At 42.2% G+C, this 21227-nt stretch overlaps 1 protein-coding gene across 7 annotated transcripts in view; it reads right to left on the reverse strand.

Moving 5' to 3' along the window:
* nap1l4a (nucleosome assembly protein 1-like 4a) overlaps positions 1-21000 on the reverse strand; it is a 65593-nt gene extending 44593 nt beyond the window's left edge. For 3 of the 7 annotated variants that reach the window (XM_036949818.1, XM_021564164.2, XM_036949834.1), the window contains exons 1-4: positions 16986-17008; positions 16501-16547; positions 6459-6531; positions 3265-3409 (exon numbers count right to left, since the gene is read on the reverse strand). In XM_036949818.1, coding sequence (XP_036805713.1) covers positions 3265-3409; positions 6459-6531; positions 16501-16528 — 246 coding nt within the window. In that variant the 5' untranslated portion in view covers positions 16529-16547; positions 16986-17008. Of the gene's footprint in view, positions 1-3264; positions 3410-6458; positions 6532-16500; positions 16548-16985; positions 17009-17530; positions 17687-20927 lie in introns of those variants that run through there. The other 4 variants (XM_021564183.2, XM_021564179.2, XM_021564172.2 and 1 more) reach the window with 4 other exon arrangements.
* Between the last annotated feature and the right edge of the window lie 227 nt (positions 21001-21227).

Below are 21227 nucleotides of genomic sequence, written 5' to 3' on the forward strand. Positions count from 1 at the left end.
CTCTGCAGAGCCTCTCAAGCTCTGTCAGGTTGGATGGGGAGCGTCGCTGCACAGCTATTTTCATGTCTCTCCAGATATGTTAGATCGGGTTCAAGATCATGCTCTGGCTGGGGACTCAAGGACATTCAGATACTTGTCCCCAAGCCATTCCTGCGTTGTCTTGGCTGTGTGCTTAGGGTTGTTGTCCTGTTGGAAGGTGAACCGTCGCCACAGTCTGAGGTCCTGAGCAGGTTTTCATCAAGGGTCTCTAATTGGCACAGTTCATATTTTCTTAGATCTTGACTAGTCTTCCAGTCCCTGCCGCTGTAAAACATCCCCACAGCATGATGCTGCCACCACCATGCTTCACCGTAGGGATGGTGCCAGGTTTCCTCCAGATGTGACGCTTGGCATTCAGGCCCAAGAGTTCAATCATGCCATCATCAGATCAGAGAAACTTGTTTCTCATGGTCAGAGTCCTTTGGTGCCTTTTGTAAACTCCAAGCGGGATGTCATGTGCCTTTCACTGAGGAATGGCTTCCATCTGGCCACTCCACCATAAAGGCTTGATTGGTGGAGTGCTGCAGAGATTAATGTGTTTCTGGAAGGTTCTCCCATCTCCACAGAGGAACTCTAGAGCTCTGTCAGACTGACCATATGGTTCTTGGTCACCTCCCTGACCAAGGCCCTTCTCCCCCGATTGCTCAGTTTGGCGGGGCAGCCAGCTCTAGGAAGAGTCTTGGTGGTTCCAAACTTCTTCCATTTGAGAATGATTGAGGCCACTGTGTTCTTGAGGACCTTCAATGCTGCAGAAATATGTTGGTATCCTTCCCCAGATCTGTCTCTCGACCCAATCAAGTCTTGGAGCTCTACAGACAATTCCTTCGACCTCATGGCTTGGTTTAGCTCTGACATGCACTGTCAATAGTGGGACCTTATATAGACAGGTGTGTGCCTTTCCGAATTATGTCCAATGAATTGAATTCACCACAGGTGGACTCCAATCAAGTTTTAGAAACATCAAGGATGATCAATGGAAACAGGATGCACCGGAGCTCAATTTTTAGTCTCATAGCAAAGGGTCAGAATATTTATGTAAATAAAAAGGTCTTTTTTTTATTAGTAATACATTTGCTAGTGTAAAAAAAATTACAAATGTTTTTGCTTTGTATTTATGGGGTATCGTGTAAATTACTGAGATATATATATATATATATATATATATATATACACATACAGTGCCTTGCGAAAGTATTCGGCCCCCTTGAACTTTGCGACCTTTTGCCACATTTCAGGCTTCAAACATAAAGATATAAAACTGTATTTTTTTGTGAAGAATCAACAACAAGTGGGACACAATCATGAAGTGGAACGACATTTATTGGATATTTCAAACTTTTTTAACAAATCAAAAACTGAAAAATTGGGCGTGCAAAATTATTCAGCCCCTTTACTTTCAGTGCAGCAAACTCTCTCCAGATGTTCAGTGAGGATCTCTGAATGATCCAATGTTGACCTAAATGACTAATGATGATAAATACAATCCACCTGTGTGTAATCAAGTCTCCGTATAAATGTACCTGCACTGTGATAGTCTCAGAAGTCCGTTAAAAGCGCAGAGAGCATCATGAAGAACAAGGAACACACCAGGCAGGTCCGAGATACTGTTGTGAAGAAGTTTAAAGCCGGATTTGGATACCAAAATATTTCCCAAGCTTTAAACATCCCAAGGAGCACTGTGCAAGCGTTAATATTGAAATGGAAGGAGTATCAGACCACTGCAAATCTACCAAGACCTGGCCGTCCCTCTAAACTTTCAGCTCATACAAGGAGAAGACTGATCAGAGATGCAGCCAAGAGGCCCATGATCACTCTGGATGAACTGCAGAGATCTACAGCTGAGGTGGGAGACTCTGTCCATAGGACAACAATCAGTCGTATATTGCACAAATCTGGCCTTTATGGAAGAGTGGCAAGAAGAAAGCCATTTCTTAAAGATATCCATAAAAAGTGTTGTTTAAAGTTTGCCACAAGCCACCTGGGAGACACACCAAACATGTGGAAGAAGGTGCTCTGGTCAGATGAAACCAAAATGGAACTTTTTGGCAACAATGCAAAACGTTATGTTTGGCGTAAAAGCAACACAGCTGAACACACCATCCCCACTGTCAAACATGGTGGTGGTAGCATCATGGTTTGGGCCTGCTTTTCTTCAGCAGGGACAGGGAAGATGGTTAAAATTGATGGGAAGATGGATGGAGCCAAATACAGGACCATTCTGGAAGAAAACCTGGAGGAGTCTGCAAAAGACCTGAGACTGGGACGGAGATTTGTCTTCCAACAAGACAATGATCCAAAACATAAAGCAAAATCTACAATGGAATGGTTCAAAAATAAACATATCCAGGTGTTAGAATGGCCAAGTCAAAGTCCAGACCTGAATCCAATCGAGAATCTGTGGAAAGAACTGAAAACTGCTGTTCACAAATGCTCTCCATCCAACCTCACTGAGCTCGAGCTGTTTTGCAAGGAGGAATGGGAAAAAATGTCAGTCTCTCGATGTGCAAAACTGATAGAGACATACCCCAAGCAACTTACAGCTGTAATCGCAGCAAAAGGTGGCGCTACAAAGTATTAACTTAAGGGGGCTGAATCATTTTGCACGCCCAATTTTTCAGTTTTTGATTTGTTAAAAAAGTTTGAAATATCCAATAAATGTCGTTCCACTTCATGATTGTGTCCCACTTGTTTTTGATTCTTCACAAAAAAATACAGTTTTATATCTTTATGTTTGAAGCCTGAAATGTGGCAAAAGGTCGCAAAGTTCAAGGGGGCCGAATACTTTCGCAAGGCACTGTATATATACACACATATATTTGTTTAAATCAATTTTAGTGTAAGGATGTAAAGTAACAAAATGTGGACAAAGTCAAGGGCTCTGAATACTCTCAGAAGGCATACGTAAATGGTAGCTGCAACTTCATTTGTTTGCTATAAATTATAACCTGTTGTCCGATGAGCACCGGTCTTCATACTTGATGCCAAAGCAGCGCTCCCTCTTTTTTTGCATTGAGTAGTGAGTCACTGTTGGAAGTAGTCCACCTCTTGCCCTTCCTGTGGGGCGTCATTATCTAAAAGTGGTTTCCTGCCCTTAGTCTGTACAAATTGTTAAGAAATTCCCAGTATATGTCCGTCATTTGCTTTCACTAATCCTGTGCTCAGTGCACAGGAGATGAAAGGACACAAGAAGAAGCCACAGAGATAACACCTGTAGTGTGACTGTACCTTGTCGAAGAGGGGCTGGTAGAGGCCAGCGTACTTCCTCTCCAGCTCATGGACTTCCTCATAGAACTTTGCTTCTATGCTGGCACATTGCACCTGTAGCTTCTTCAGGGCGTAGACTCGCCTCTTCACAGCCTTGGGGAGCAGGCTGGGGAAGAGCGGGAGAGGCATAATCATGCACACTCATCACAAAATGGTAAATCCATGTAGCAAAGTGCACACATAAGGAGAAAGGACAGATTAAGTGAATATATAACATCCCAGAACCCAGAGCCATGCATGTCTAAAATAAAGTATAGTAGCATGTTTCTATGAGGGCAATTCTGTGGGAAAGTCAATTGGAGCATGGAAAATAAAGTTTGTCATTTGCAAATGGGGCTGTGTCAACAAAGGCTCTCAGAAAAGAAAATTGGATGTAAGTGCCCAGAATATACATTTGACTTGGGGTTAGAAATCAAAAGCTATGCATGAAGCCTCTTTAGTCATAAGATTCCTACCTAGACCTCATGAGCTGTCCTAACCAGTTAAACATTACATTTATTTAACTAGGCAAGTCAGTTAAAGAACAAATTCTTATTTACAATGACGGCCTCCCCGGCCAAACCCGGACGACGCTGGGCCAATTGTGCGCCGCCCTATGGGACTCCCAATCACGGCCTGTTGTGATACAGCCTCGATTCGAACCAGGGACACGCCTCTTGCATTGAGATGCAATGCCTTAGGCCCGCTGCACCACTCGGAAGCCCATTAGCCGGTAATAGCCAGCATTTGTCTGATATTTGCAGTTAAATTTGGAGTGCACAGGATATTTGTTAAACATCTTCTCACATCCGAACAGCATACAGATATAGAGCCTTTGAGTGGAAAATCTGTCACACAGCGAGCTGTTGCAAGACAACTAGGAACTCTGAAAAATACGGAGGTAAAATCATTACATATTCAGGTTGATAAGTCGGAGCTCTAGAAAGAGGCCCGAGGTCCCGAGTTGGACTACCATTCAAAACTATTTTTCCCCAGTCTGAGCTATTTCCCCCCCCCCCCCCCCCCCCCCCCAGTTCCCAGTTGTCTTGAACTCTGTGAAAATGTTATTTATTTAACCTTTATTTAACCAGTTCAGTTGTTTTCAACACGGCGGCAAACGGCAACGGAAGGCAGGCTTCATCAGCCCGTCACACAACACTTTACAATGAGATGGAGGTAGTATGCATTTACCAAAACATATACTTCATTATTTGAAACCTGAACGTTTTAATACGAGGCATGTCTTACCTTGCTTCCAAGCAGCCTCTTAGATCACTCTTCTAAACTGCTAATGGACATTTCATTCTATCACATGAAACTGTTCACATGTGCAGTGATATTTTGACAATGGTGGTATCCCGCTAATAGCATTATGGAGCGAAGAGTCGCAAGAAGCCTACTGCCTTGTGCACATTGCTGCGCTTATAATGTATAGAAATAATGGTTTGTCAACGTTAAGCTAAACGCTCTCCTCGGCTGCATCAGACTCATTGCTTTTTAATGTATTTTTTTTTAGTTTATGTAGCCTAGGTGTGGTTGAATACTTTTGGGATCTATCATCCCGCAACTGTCCCAGAGTGTTTGGAATAGGCAATTTCTTTCTAGACAAGCTGACAAATAGAACTTTTAAACTTTTCTACTATTCGTCTTGTTGGCTGAGGAAAAGTAAAATGTGGACAATTCAAAGAGCACATTAGAATTCAGTAAGGACTGCACATCATTGCAATCTCGACTTGCATGTTCTGTTAATATGAATGACCATATTCAAAATGTGATTTGTCATTCTGAGCAATGTGGGTGGACGCCCTAAATAAGTTATTACTAAAACGTCTGGTCAATTAAATGTTACATTAGCTGGCTAGCCAGTTCAAATAATGACCATATACTATTCAAAAAAGTACGTGGACACCCTTTGAAATTTGTGGATTTGGCTATTTCAGCCACACCGGTTGCTGACCAGAGTAAACAATCGAGCACACAGCCATGTAATCTCCAGGCAAACATTGGCAGTAGAATGGCCTCACTGAAGAGCTCAGTGACTTTCAACATGGAACCACCATAGGATGCCACCTTTCCAACAAATCAGTTAGTCAAATTGTTGCCCTGCTGTTATTATGAAGTGGAAACATCTAGCAGCAACAACGGCTCAGCTGCAAAGTGGTAAGCCACACAAGTTCACCGAACGGGACCGCAATTCACAAGAGTTCCAAACTGCCTCTGGAAGCAACGTCGGCACAATAAGTTTGTCAGGAGCTTCATGAAATGTGTTCCGATGGCCGAGCAGCCACACACAAGCCCAAGATCACCATGCACAATTAAAAGTGTTGGCTGTAAAGCCCGTCGCCATTGGACTAAGGAGCAGTGGAAACGCTTTCTCTGGAGTGATGAATCCCGCTTCACCATCTAGCAGTCCAACGGATAAATCTGGATTTGGAGGAGACCAGGAGAGCGCAACCTGCCAATGCAAACTGTAAAGTTTGGTGGAGTGTAAAGTTAGTGAAAGGAAATCTTAACACTACAGCATATATTCTAAACGATTCTATGCTTCCAACTTTGTGACAACAGTGTGAGGAATTTATGCAGCCCTAGTTGTAGCCTCTTTCAGTTCACCTTTAATTATGTCATTTTAATTCCATCTTCCATCGATTAGATCTCTGAACTTGCTTTCCGTCCAGCAGAGCACCAATTGCAACTGCCTCTCCACAGCGAGCACATTGAAAGGATCAGAAAGCATGCTTTTTCCCCCAAACTTTTCCAGAACAACAATATGTTATTTATGTTTTGATTTCTAAGACATTCTCAGGTTTGTAGGCCTATCACAAAATAAATCATGGATTTTATTGTGATGGTGTAGGCTATATTAAATGGATTTACTCAACTTTCTAAAATGTAGATGTTCCAAAGCCACGCAGCAGCAGCTTGTACGCGTAGAAACGCAGTGATGCTAAACACCTTTATGTTAGTTAACGGTCAATTACAGTGACAGCGGCAGACTTCGCATGACAATTACTGGCTGACAAAATTTCACGACCGCCACAGCCCTAGGCACACACATCAAAAGTTAGGTTTATATTTGGTTAGTCCATCATGCAAGACATGAAAACATTTATTTTGCGTGAAAACGTAACATCCATAGTGCTGGAATCGCCCATAAAATATCTGTGACTAGTGCTCACCTCTCCATGTTGTGGAGGCTGTCCTGTCTGTCCAACGGTCCTCCTGGGATCTGCATGCCATGGTCTCCCTTACCTGTCAATCAAACCAGAGCACACACACACTGACTCACACTTGAGCACTACTACTCCTCACCAATTCACTGTGTGAATCATGCTGGCCACGTTCCAAATCTGCAAATTTAGACTGAATCTAAAATGTATTTCCATCATTCCTCATGTCCCATCTCCTCCAATGTGCTTTGAGGAGGAGGCAAGGAGGTCAGGGGTGCTGTAACTATATGAATAAATGTCATCATAACCTGTGAGCCAGAGAATATTTTAAGGACCAAGCGCAAGAGAAACCACTCACTTTAGCAACATGGCAGTGGAGAGCTCTTAATGAGCAGATTCTACAGATAATTGTTTATTCTCCTACCTTGGCAAACACTACATTGATCTGTATTATTATTATTCCCCCAAAGTTTAGATTTGTAAAACAATAGGAAATAAAAACCCGATTTATTTTCAACTGCAAGTACTGTGTTGGGACTCCTGATTATACGCCACAAATTACTACCGAAACCCAGAAGGGAGGGATTCCTTAATTGGAAAATGACAAGGGATATGAAGGATTACATTGGAAACGTGGAGTTCAGAAACCATGGCCGAGCAACTTGCACGATGAAATACGGAGTCAGGGAAAGACAAGGACGGCAACTCCAAGGCTGTTATTCAGAATTGATCAGGTACTAGGAGAAGAAATTCCTCCAAGACATTAACATGAGGGTTATGGAACTGATTGTAAAGAAACAAACATTGAATGAGTATGAACGGGACATTGAAAATGAAACTCGCATGGACTTAAAACAAGAAGTGAACAGTGCAATGAGTTATATGGACTTAAAAAGGTCAGTAAAACACTTAAAACGGTTTATGAAAAATGCAAATGGAGGACAATGCACGCTCTCCTTCCGATCGTTTGAACAATGTGTGAAATCAGTGAAACTACCCAAACTGGTTATTGAAAAGATCTCTGGGGACATTAGCCAATGGCAAACGTTTCAGTCAAACACAACAATTGAAAATAACCCAAATCTCAGTAAGTCAGAACACTGTAAATTCAACTAACCGGTACAGCTGCAAATGTAGTTGAAGGTCTAGCATTAAATAATGACAGGAAAATGCAATCCAAAACGATTTGGAAGTAAAGATCTAGGTCATTAATGTGCACACAAACAAGCTCAAGTGACTTCAGACGTACAGTTGAAGGCCTGATCACAGACAACGATGAGACCGATAGGGAAGGGTTCAGAGACCTGGCAGTGTGGTGCCAGGACAACATCTCCCTCAACATAACCAAGACTAAGGAGATGATCGTGGACGACAGGATATGGAGGACCGAACACACCCCCATACGGGACTGAAGTGGAACAGGTTGACAGCGTCAAGTTCCTTGGTGACCACATCACCAACAAACTATCACAGTCTAAACACACCAAGAAAGTTGTAGAGGGCACGATAACGCCTTTTCTGCCTCAGATTTCGCATGGGTCCCCAGATTCTAAAAATGTTCTACAGCTGCACCATCGAGAGCATGGTTGCATGGCACTGGTTGCATCAGCGTCGGGTATGGCAACTGCATGGCAAGTCATACACTGTTCCCTCTGCTACAGCACGGCAAGCAGTACCGGCACGCCAAGTCTAGGTCCAAAAGGCTCCTTAACAGCTTCTACACCCAAGCCACAAGACTGCTTAACATTTAATGAAATGGCCACCTGGACTATTTGCATTGACACCCCCCCCACCCATGTTTTTACACTGTTACTACTCGCTGTTTATCTATGCAAGGTCACTTTACCCCTACCTACATGTACAAATTACCTCGACTAACCTGTATCCCTACACATTGACGAAGCACCGGGACCTCCTTTATATAGCCTCATTATTATTTTATTGTGTTACTTTATTTTCGACTTCGGTAAATGTCCTACCTCTATGTTCTTAAACTTCTTTAAGGGCTTGTAAGTAAGAATTTCAAGGTAAAATCTAAACCGGTTGTATTTGGCACGTGTCAATTTTTTAAAATTTAATTTGAAATCCAAATCCACAGTCTAGACTCAATGGGAGTTGACGAGACCAATTAAAGTAACTTACAATGCCAAATACTAAGAAAAATTATCACAGAAGAGCTCTGGTTAATCAAAAAGGGTATGACAATGTTCTCAGTGTGAAAGATCATGAGGTTCCTGCAGAAAGAGGCTGAGAGAGAAAGGCTAATCTGACAGACAAAAGTAGATGGTTCCAAGACAGAGAGAAGCAACGTGGGACAGTACACAGGAGAACATTAGAGAGAAGTAAGCCCAACAAATTGGCAGCAATGTTTCACAGAAGTGCGAGGGATAGTCACAATTAGAGGTTGCCAGATTAATCGGAATGGCCGATTAATTAGTGCCGATTTCAAGTTTTCATAACAATTGGTAATCTGCATTTTTGGACACCGATTACATTGCACTACACGCGGAGACTACGTGGCAGGCTGACTACCTGTTATGCGAGTGCAGCAAGGAGCCTAGTTAAGATGCTAGCTAGCATTAAACTTCTCATAAAAAAAATTAAAAACTCTTAACATAATCACTAGTTAACTACAAACGGTTTATGATATTACTAGTTCATCTAGCTTGTCCTGCATTGCATATAATCTATGCAGTGCCTGTTTAATATCATTGAATCACAGCCTATTTCGCCAAACAGGTGATTTAACAAGCGCATTCATGAAAAAAAAGCACTGTCGTTGCACCAATGTTGTACCTAACCATAAACATCAATGCCTTTCTTAAAATCAATACACAAGTATATCTTTTTTAAACCTGCATATTTTGTTAATATTGCCTGCTAACATGAATATATTTTAACTAGGGAAATTGTGTCACTTCTCTTGTGTTCTGTGCAGAGTCAGGGTATATGCAGCAGTTTGGGCTGCCTGGCTCACTGCGAACTATGTGAAGACCATTTTTTCCTAACAAAGACAGCCAACTACGCCAAACAGGGGATGATTTAACAAAAGCACATTTGTGGAAAAAAAGCACAATCGTTGCACGAATGTACCTAACCATAAACATCAATGCCTTTCTTAAAATCAATCCACAGAAGTATATATTTCTAAACCTGCATATTCATTTAAAACAAATTCATGTTAGCAGGCAATATTAACTACGCAAATTGTGTCACTTCTCTTGCGTTCATTGCACGCAGAGTCAGGGTATATGCAACAGTTTGGGCCACCTGGCTCGTTGCGAACTAATTTGCCAGAATTGTACATAATTATGACGTAACATTTGAAGGTTGTGCAATGTAACAGCAATATTTAAACTTAAGGATGCCACAGTTAGATAAAACACGGAACGGTTCCGTATTTCACTGAAATAATAAACGTTTTGTTTTCTAAATGATAAGTTTCCAGATTTGACCATATTAAATGACCTAAGGCTCGTATTTGTGTGTTATAATTAAATCTATGATTTGATAGAGCAGTCTGACTGAGCAGTGGTAGGCAGCAGAAGGCTCATGAGCATTCATTCAAACAGCACTTTACTGCGTTTGCCAGCAGCTCTTCGCAATGCTTCAAGCATTGTGCTGTTTATGACTTAAAGTCTATCAACTCCCGAGATTGGGCTGGAAATACTAAAGTACCTATTAGAAGGTCCAATAGTCAAAGGTATATGAAATACAAATGGTAGAGAGAAAAATTCCGATAACTACAACCTAAAACTTCTTATCTGGGAATATTTTTTACATGGCACATATTGCACTTTTCCTTTATTCTCAAACACTTTGTTTTTGCAATTTTTAAACCAAATTGAACATTTTTCATTATTTATTTGAGACTAAATGTAATTTTTTTGATGTCTTATATTAAGTTAAAATAAGTGTTCATTCAGTATTGTTGTAATTGTCATATATACACACACACAGTGTGGCAAAAAAGTATTTAGTCAGCCACCAATTGTGCAAGTTCTCCCACTTAAAAATATGAGAGGCCTGCAATTTTCATCATAGGTACACTTCAACTATGACAGACAAAATGGAGAAAAAAAATCCAGAAAATCACATTGTAGGATTTTTTATGAATTTATTTGCAAATTATGGTGGAAAATAAGTATTTGGTCACCTACGAACAAGCAAGAGTTCTGGCTCTCACAGACCTGTAACAACTTCTTTAAGAGGCTCCTCTGTCCTCCACTCGTTACCTGTATTAATGGCACCTGTTTGAACTTGTTATCGGTATAAAAGACACCTGTCCACAACCTCAAAAGAGTCACATTCCAAACTCCACTATGGCCAAGACCAAAGAGCTGTCAAAAGGACACCAGAAACAAAATTGTAGACCTGCACCAGGCTGGGATGACTGAATCTGCAATAGGTAAGCAGCTTGGCTTGAAGAAATCAACTGTGGGAGCAATTATTAGGAAATGGAAGACATACAAGACCACTGAAAATCTCCACGCAAGATCTCACCCCGTGGGGTCAAAATGATCACAAGAACAGTGAGCAAAAATCCCAGAACCACACAGGGGGGACCTAGTGAATGACCTGCAGAGAGCTGGGACCAAAGTAACAAAGCATACCATCAGTAACACACTACGCCGCCAGGGACTCAAATCCTGCAGTGCCAGACGTGTCCCCCTGCTTAAGCCAGTACATGTCCAGGCCCGACTGAAGTTTGCTAGAGAGCATTTGGATGATCCAGAAGAAGATTGGGAGAATGTCATATGGTCAGATGAAACCAAAATATAACTTTTTGGTAAAAACTCAACTCGTCGTGTTTGGAAGACAAAAAATGCTGAGTTGCATCCAAAGAACACCATACCTACTGTGAAGCATGGGGGTGGAAACATCATGCTTTGGGGCTGTTTTTCTGCAAAGGGACCAGGACGACTGATCCGTGTAAAGGAAAGAATGAATGGGGCCATGTATCGTGAGATTGAGTGAAAATCTCCTTCCAACAGCAAGGGCATTGAAGATGAAACGTGGCTGGGTCTTTCAGCATGACAATGATCCCAAACACACCGCCCGGGCAACGAAGGAGTGGCTTCGTAAGAAGCATTTCAAGGTCCTGGAGTGGCCTAGACAGTCTTCAGATCTCAACCCCATAGAAAATCTTTGGAGGGAGTTGAAAGTCCATGTTGCCCAGCAACAGCCACAAAACATCACTGCTCTAGAGGAGATCTGCATGGAGGAATGGAGCAAAATACCAGCAAAAGTGTGTGAAAACCTTGTGAAGACTTAAAGAAAACATTTGACCTCTGTTATATACCCTTTGTTGGCAATGACAAAGTATTGAGATAAACTTTTGTTATTGACCAAATACTTATTATCCACCATAATTTGCAAATAAATTAAAAATCCTACAATGAGATTTTCTGGACTTTTTTTTCTCATTTTGTCTGTCATAGTTTAAGTGCACAATTGGTGGCTGAATAAATACTTTTTTGCCCCACTGTGTGTGTGTGTGTGTGTGTGTGTGTGTGTACACACACACTGCTCAAAAAAATAAAGGGAACACAAACACAATGTAACTCCAAGTCAATAACACTTTTGTGAAATCAAACTGTCCACTTAGGAAGCAACACTGATTGACAATACATTTCACATGCTGTTGTGCAAATGGAATAGAAAACAGGTGGAAATTATAGGCAATTAGCAAGACACCCCCAATAAAGTAGTGGTTCTGCAGGTGGGGACCACAGACCACTTCTCAGTTCCTATGCTTCCTGGCTGATGTTTTGTTCACTTTTGAATGCTGGCGGTGCTTTCACTCTAGTGGTAGAATGAGACGGAGTCTACAACCCACACAAGTGGCTCAAGTAGTGCAGCTCATCAGGATGGCACATCAATGCGAGCTGTGGCAAGAAGGTTTGCTGTGTCTGTCAGCGTAGTGTCCAGAGCATGAAGGTGCTACCAGGAGACAGGCCAGTACATCAGGAGACGTGGAGGAGGCCAACAACCCAGCAGCAGGACCGCTACCTCCGCCTTTGTGCAAGGAGGAGCACTGCCAGAGCCCTGCAAAATGACCTCCAGCAGGCCACAAATGTGCATGTGTCTGCTCAAATGGTCAGAAACAGACTCCATGAGGGTGGTATGAGGGCCCGATGTCCACAGGTGGGGGTTGTGCTTACAGCCCAACACCGTGCAGGACGTTTGGCATTTGCCAGAGAACACCAAGATTGGCAAATTCGCCACTGACGCCCTGTGCTCTTCACAGATGAAAGCAGGTTCACACTTAGCACGTGACAGACGTGACAGTCTGGAGACGCCGTGGAGAACGTTCTGCTGCCTGCAACATCCTCCAGCATGACCGGTTTGGTGGTGGGTCAGTCATGGTGTGGGCTGGCATTTCTTTGGGGGGGGCGCACAGCCCTCCATGTGCTCGCCAGAGGTAGCCTGACTGCCATTAGGTACCGAGATGAGATCCTCAGACCCCTTGGGAGACCATATGCTGGTGCGGTTGGCCCTGGGTTCCTCCTAATGCAAGACATATATATATATATATATATATATATATATACACATATATATATAGACATACATACATATATATACATACACATATATATATAGACATACATACATATATATACATACACATATATATATATAGACATACATATACATATATATATATATATATATATATATATATATATATATATATATATACACACATATATATACATATATACAGTGCCTTGCGAAAGTATTCGGCCCCCTTGAAATTTGCGACCTTTTGCCACATTTCAGGCTTCAAACATAAAGATATAAAACTGTATTTTTTTGTGAAGAATCAACAACAAGTGGGACACAATCATGAAGTGGAACGACATTTATTGGATATTTCAAACTTTAACAAATCAAAAACTGAAAAATTGGGCGTGCAAAATTATTCAGCCCCTTTACTTTCAGTGCAGCAAACTCTCCAGAAGTTCAGTGAGGATCTCTGAATGATCCAATGTTGACCTAAATGACTAATGATGATAAATACAATCCACCTGTGTGTAATCAAGTCTCCGTATAAATGCACCTGCACTGTGATAGTCTCAGAGGTCCGTTAAAAGCGCAGAGAGCATCATGAAGAACAAGGAACACACCAGGCAGGTCCGAGATACTGTCGTGAAGAAGTTTAAAGCCGGATTTGGATACAAAAAGATTTCCCAAGCTTTAAACATCCCAAGGAGCACTGTGCAAGCGATAATATTGAAATGGAAGGAGTATCAGACCACTGCAAATCTACCAAGACCTGGCCGTCCCTCTAAACTTTCAGCTCATACAAGGAGAAGACTGATCAGAGATGCAGCCAAGAGGCCCATGATCACTCTGGATGAACTGCAGAGATCTACAGCTGAGGTGGGAGACTCTGTCCATAGGACAACAATCAGTCGTATATTGCACAAATCTGGCCTTTATGGAAGAGTGGCAAGAAGAAAGCCATTTCTTAAAGATATCCATAAAAAGTGTTGTTTAAAGTTTGCCACAAGCCACCTGGGAGACACACCAAACATGTGGAAGAAGGTGCTCTGGTCAGATGAAACCAAAATTGAACTTTTTGGCAACAATGCAAAACGTTATGTTTGGTGTAAAAGCAACACAGCTGAACACACCATCCCCACTGTCAAACACGGTGGTGGCATGGTTTATCGTCAAAGGAATGAGTGTTACACCGAGGCCTGTACTCTGGAGCGGGATCGATTTGGAGGTGGAGGGTCCGTCATGGTCTGGGGCGGTGCGTCACAGCATCATCGCTGAGCTTGTTGTCATTGCAGGCAATCTCAACACTGTGCGTTACAGGGAAGACATCCTCCTCCCTCATGCAGGCTCATCCTGACATAACCCTCCAGCATGACAATGCCACCAGCCATTCTGCTTGTTCTGTGCGTGATATCCTGCAAGACAGCAATGTCAGTGTTCTGCCAAGGCTAGTGAAGAGCCCGGATCTCAATCCTATTGAGCACGTCTGGGACCTGTTGGATCGGAGGGTGAGGGCTAGGGCCATCCCCCCCCCCAGAAATGTCCGGGAACTTGCAGGTGCCTTGGTGGAAGAGTGGGGTAACATCTCACAGCAAGAACTGGCAAATCTGGTGCAGTCCATGAGGAGGAGATGCACTGCAGTACTTAATACAGCTGGTGGCCACACCAGATACTGACTGTTACTTTTGATTTTTACCCCCCTTTGTTCAGGGACACATTATTCCATTTGTTAGTCATATGTCTGTAGAACTTGTTCAGTTTATGTCTCAGTTGTTTAATCTTGTTATGTTCAACCACATTTTTAAGTTAAGTTTGCTGATAATAAACAGTTGACAGTGAGAGGACGTTTCTTTTTTTGCCGAGATATATATTACGTATGTTTTCACACTGAGGTTGGAATAATACTGTGAAAATGACCTTTTTTTTTTTTTTAAATGTCATTTGTCAAGTCAGTTCAGAACATGGTCTTATTTACAATGACAGCCTAGGAACAGTGGGTTAACTGCCTTGTTCAGGGGTAGAACAAAATATTTTTACCTTGTCAGCTCAGAGATTCACTCTAACCGCTCTTCCCAACGCTCTAACCACTTGATTACCTGCCGCCCTAGGTAACCCTTTTAGTGTAAGAACTGTTTGAAAAGACCGCCTTGAATTTCAGCCTGTTTAGGTGGGATGGTTAATAGAGCCATAAGAAAGAGTTCCAAACCTCTGCCAATAACAGCTAGTTCTCAGTTTTCCCCTCCCAGACAGTACTAGCAAATTCTTACTTGATAAATAGCTATTTTCTAAGATACTATATTTCTTTTTGGCCATTTGAATTGAAAACAATCACAATACGGTACTAAATTGTTACACAGAAATTTGATGTTGGGATAAAAACGGCTGTATTGGACGTTTACAAATGTTCCATTATTCATATCTCTAGATGCTAGCTATCAATATAAGAACATGTCAGCAGCTCTGTGACCAGGGTCATGTTCATCATGTCCCACAATGGAAAACATTTGTAAATATTTGGCGATGGAAAAAGAAAATGGGCGATTCAAATCCGACAGGTCTAGGCAGTCCCTCCCTGTTTCATTCCGTTTTCTTCTGTTCGTTGCCTAAGACGAGTGACAGGCAGTTTGTGCTGATCCAACAGGCTTTTGCTTCCCTTTATATTAATAAATGCCCTCTTTATGATAGCAAAGATGCAGCGAATGATTGTTCATACCTCTTTCGATCTTATCATAGCCCTGCTCGTGACTAAATATTACATGGCCCATGACTTCTGTTTAAGGCAGTGAGATGCTACATGCAAAATAGTCTGCTGTGAAATAATGAGCTGAGGCTTAGAAGGAGTGATCTAATGGTGGGGCAAGGAGGCACTTGGGTTAAACCAATAGCTCAGTTTGTGTTGTGAACTTACTTGCAAAGCACACACACATACATACAAATAAACACAGGGCACCAAGTTCCTGTTAACTCTAACAAAGAGGGTGCCATGTTCCTGAAAAAGGGTTGTGTGTACAAAGAAATGTGCACATCCTAGGGGATCTGAAAAGCTATTATCAAAAGGAAGAAAATACAAAGTATTTCCACAGCATCCAACTAAGAGGAATGTTATGCAGATATAGAATGATGCTTTTAAAATGTATTTGTCTTCCGGAGGTGACAGAATTGGCACGATGCCGAGGTTAGGTACAGTGCAGGAAAATCCATGACCGTATGACAGCCTAGATAGGAGGCTGTCAGATAAAACAGATGGCAAATTGAGACATGATTGTTCCATAACCGGTCATCAGAGTAGAGAGGTTCATCTAACTCAGCCGGATGGCTGAAATAAGTTTAATTCCTACATCTTCATTTCATATTTTAAAATCAGATTTTGTATCCTCAAATCCTCACTAGGAAATAGCTGTCTTTCATAGAATTGAAAATACAAGTGTCGTCTGATTTGAGACACTTGAGTAAACTGATTATGAGTAATATAATTGGTCTTACACGGGCAGAGCAGATACTTGCCACATTCCTTCACCACATTAGATCACACAGAACATACCTCTGCCTTCAGCTTTGTTGGCCTCCATCGTAACAGCTCCTTCTGCTCTGTAGCAAAATAGATACAGGGGTCAATCTGGGAATTAAGTGACTTATGCTCTTAATAAACGAGGCATGCTTGTGTGAAACATAACTGGAATGATAGGTTATTAAAACTATGTTCATAGGCAGTGCAACAGTAGTGGTTAGGTAACTTTGCTAGCATTGTTAAATTAACGTAGCTATTACCAAGAGTTCCTGACAAACCTATTGTCAGTAACCAAACAAGCCTGTCAGTTGACTAGCTAACTTAGCTAAGATCTGCTGTTTGGCTGGATATCGAATATTTAAAGTTAAAGTGACGGCCTTAATAGGTATTGTGAAATCAAAATGAACTAGCTTGCTCCAGTAACTGGAACACAACAAGCCTCAAGAGCGCAGTTAGATCACGCATTATGCTTGCCTTTGGCAATAATGACACATTGACATGCTACGTTGCTAGCGTACCTACAATAGCTAGCTAAGATTGTTTTACGTCGGTCCGTGTCGCGAATAGAGAAATGTCGTATTACCAGATCCTCAAAACAACGAAATTGACATGTTATGTCTGTACGCATTAGTTGCCTATCTGCTAGACAATTCTAGCATCCACAAATAACTCTGGGCGGTGCCACAATTATTTGACAGTAAACGTTAGCTAGCAGTAACGTTAGCGTGCTAGCTGATAGCATGTTCGCATGCTGCCCCTCAGAAACAGATTTTATGGCCAACAAAAACCCGGTAACACGACAGCAAGTAGTTAGTCAGCTAACGTCACATACAGAAAACACTACCAAACGACGAATTTTAATGGTCGACCACGACGGAAAAACCTGCTCATATAAGCTTGTTTCTCCTTAAGTCAAATGCCCCCACTCAACGAGCCACATGACATGTGGGAATCTCGCTAGCTAGCCAGGCATTTGTTGCTAACAATCAAATGTCACAAACAGTAACTTCTCTGACACTAGCAACACGCCTCTGACAGCTTCTACCATTTCACTGTTCAATACCTCCTGTTGAAACACAAACAATGTAACAAAATCCAATGAGAATAGCTACGTAGATATCTGGCGAATTCTGCTCTCTTACCTCAGGGTCTTCTTCTTCTTGAGAGTTGTATTATACAGATTACACCTATTGACGTGTTGCCGCCACCTACTGTACAGGGTTTTGAAACAAAACAAAAAATAATATATTCCATTGCGGGAAGGGGGACCAGATATTTTTATTTTTTTACCCTTATTTTACCAGGTAAATTGACTGAGAACGCATTCTCATTTACAGCAACGACCTGGGGAATAGTTACAGGGGACAGGAGGGGGGATGAATGAGCCAATTGTAAACTGGGGATGATTAGGTGACCGTGATGGTATGGGGGCCAGATTAGGAATTTAGCCAGGACATCAGGGTTAACACCCCTACTCTTACGATAAGTTCCATGGGATCTTTAGTGATCACAGAGAGTTAGGACATCAATTTAACATCCCATCCAAAAGACAGCACCCTACACAAGGCAATGTCCCCAATCATTGCCCTGGGGTATTGGGATATATATTTTTTTAGACCAGAGGAAAGGGTGCCTCCTACTGGCCCTTCAACACCACTTTCAGCAGCATCTGGTCTCCCATCCAGGGACCAACACTGCTTAGCTTCAGAAGCAAGCCAGCAGTGGGATATGCTGCTGGCGAGATAATACAAAATTAAATCAAAACAACCAACTCCTACACAGGCTCAGGTGCCTGTGAGGGTGGAGCATTCATCAACAAGATTCCTTGCAATGCCGCTGCATTGACAAGGAACATCAACTTCTTTCTCTACTCCTACTACCATTACTTATTCAACGTAACACCTTTTTTACACTCTTCTCTTTGCCTCCGGATAGGAGACATTCTGGACAGCACTTATTCTTGCCACATCAGTCTCCTTCACCCTAACGGGACACTTCAGAAATCCGGGTGCATGTTCACCACCACAATTGAACCTTTTAGGCTCAGCTGGCATATAATACTCATCTCATCTACATACACTTGACACATTACAGAATAAGTGACACTTATCTCACTGCATTGGTTTGGGCATGAAGGCTCTCACAGGGAATCTCATTTAACCCAAATACATGTGAGAAGGGAGAGACTCTTCTTCAGGAAACAATAGAATGGATGGAGTGGGCTTCCGCACGCCATCTACTATTCGGGTCAGTCGTTTTGAAGAACGTAATGTATTCAGCACAAAAGCTTGAACAGTATAAGTTATATACCCTAACATAACTGTCAGGAAAAGACTCAACATCAAAACTCAAAAGAACAGACAACGACTCTTCTGTTTCACCAATCACGTCACCTTGTCGCGTGATTGGTGCGTTGCACCCAACAACAAGCATCACAAACACTGAATCCTCCCCCTTCAGTTGGTCAACTTTCACATCTACAGTTACCCCAGTAATCACTCCTTTCAATGGCGCCCTTTTCTTGGGAGCAAAACAATTTACACCTCGTGTCCCCATTTATTTAACGCTGAGCGCCTGCTCCCTCTGACCAGCAAAATCACAAACAGTTATCATAAGACCACTTCTGGATACCTTCACCGATTCCACAGTACTCAATTCTGTTTTCACCAACCCTGAAACTACAAATGGATCAGCCAAAAGGCAAGGGTTCACTTTTTCCAAAAAAATGCACTCCTACCGTCACAGACTCATCTTTATTCTGACTTTCGGTGCAAACCTCGGGCTTCGAGACCTTCACCACATCTACCACCTCCGATACTTCCCACTTCCATTTCTCCTCCTGTCCTCAAATCAGCATCCAGCTCACTCGGCTTACACTTTCTACCATTCTTCTTTAACAAAACATATCCTTTTTTCCCTCCATATTTAACCGATTTAAGCTCACTATCTTTCTTCAACCTCCTCTGCCTCTCATTTTCCCTCCATTCCTCCTCCATATTCCAAGTATACGTCTCACTATGATAATACTGCACTTCTCCTGACATACTGTACATCTTGTTCTTTCCCTCTTAAGGGCAGTCATTTTCCCCTGGCTAATCCTTTCTCCTCAATCACTCTGGACGTGCATTGGAATTCTGAGAACTTCAACGTTGCCTTCAGCTGAACTTGCAAAGAGAGATGGTTGACCTTCAGCCCAGCTAGGTCTTCTTCTTCGGTAAATTGCTGATCTCACAATTTAATGTGCATCCTGTCACCTACTGTGCAGGATGGAAACAAGATTCACAAAAAAAACTAAACTACCAAACTACAAAAAAAACTACCAAACTATCAAAAAATAAATGAACTAAATCAGATCTGATCCCTACATAGGTTCAAGGGGAACCTGGGAGGGAGGGTCTTCTGCCACCAGTACTCCTCGCAAGTCTTCAAATGTAAAATCCTTAAGTCCCAAAAGATTTTCTGCCACAGCCACAATAATGTCCAGTTTCTTAGACTTCTTTGAGACTTGTGCTATAAAGTTTATAACTGTGGCAATGAACACCACAAAATCCACATTTTTAACACACAGGGTATCTTTTGACTGGCAGCAAACCTTTATTACAGGCTGTGGTGTATCCACAACCATATCGTCACTGGCTTCACTTGTTTTCTCAATTATTTTAGTCGCCTCCCCATAGGAGATTCAATTTACCGCTCTAACTTTTGTCACTTCAATCTCCTTCACCCTTACAGGGCACTCCAGGAACTCGGGATCATGAGCCCCACCACAATTACAACACTGTCGTCCTTCTACCCACAGTTCTTCAATATACTCTGTCCGTCTGCACACACTTGAAACATGGACAAATTCTTTACAATTCTTGCACTGCAATGGTTTTGGGACGAAAGCTCTTACAGCGTATCTTACATAACCAAGCTTCGCATGCGTTGGTAATTGTTCTTTATCAAAAAACAACAGGACATACAGACTTTCTTCTTTTTCTCCATTCACCCAAAGGGTCAGACGCCAGGCACCACTACTCTGGGAATTCTATTCAGGTATTGAACCTGAACATCTGTCGTCACCCCTGAGATGACTCTGATGGGTGCTCTACTCCGAAGTTAGAAACACAAAACCTCTGTTGCTCGTATTCTTTTGAGGCTCACTGAAATCTTCCTCTGTTCTTCAGAAATACAATTCATCTAAATAAGACCGCTCCTGGTCACTGACAGACTTTTCCCAGTGCATACCTCACCATTTTCAACACCTGAAACGGGTCTCCCACATATGCATCCTTACTCAACAAACACATCCCAACAAGAAGCGATTCATTATCCTCCAATTTTAGACAATTTCCTTTTTGTTCCAGTTTTTGATACTCCTGTTGTCCATTCAGAACATTTGTCTTCACCAACTTTGCTCAATGTGCTGTTTGATTCGAACCCAAAATCCACTTTCACTATCTTTCTTGCCATTTTACCTCAGGGTCTGTGCTGCTCTTGCTCCTTCTTCTTCTTTGGGATTGGGATGGTGGATCGCATCCAACTTTTAAAGCGCATACACCGCCACCTACTGTACTGGAGTGTGAGGCCAGTAATGGCCTACCTACATTAAATAAGCTTCATTATTCCTGTTCCTCTTAGAAGTTGAAATAGAGCCATGGACACCACTTCCCTTCCCCCACCAATGTTCCCTCTAAACTGCAGGCACAGTTCCCCGGGACTGCCACACAGAAGAAACCACGCAGAGAACCACAAGATAGAACATCACTCAACTTTCT

The sequence above is a fragment of the Oncorhynchus mykiss genome, chromosome 2 (genome assembly GCF_013265735.2).
Source record: "Oncorhynchus mykiss isolate Arlee chromosome 2, USDA_OmykA_1.1, whole genome shotgun sequence".
NCBI classification, from domain to species: Eukaryota; Metazoa; Chordata; class Actinopteri; order Salmoniformes; family Salmonidae; genus Oncorhynchus; species Oncorhynchus mykiss.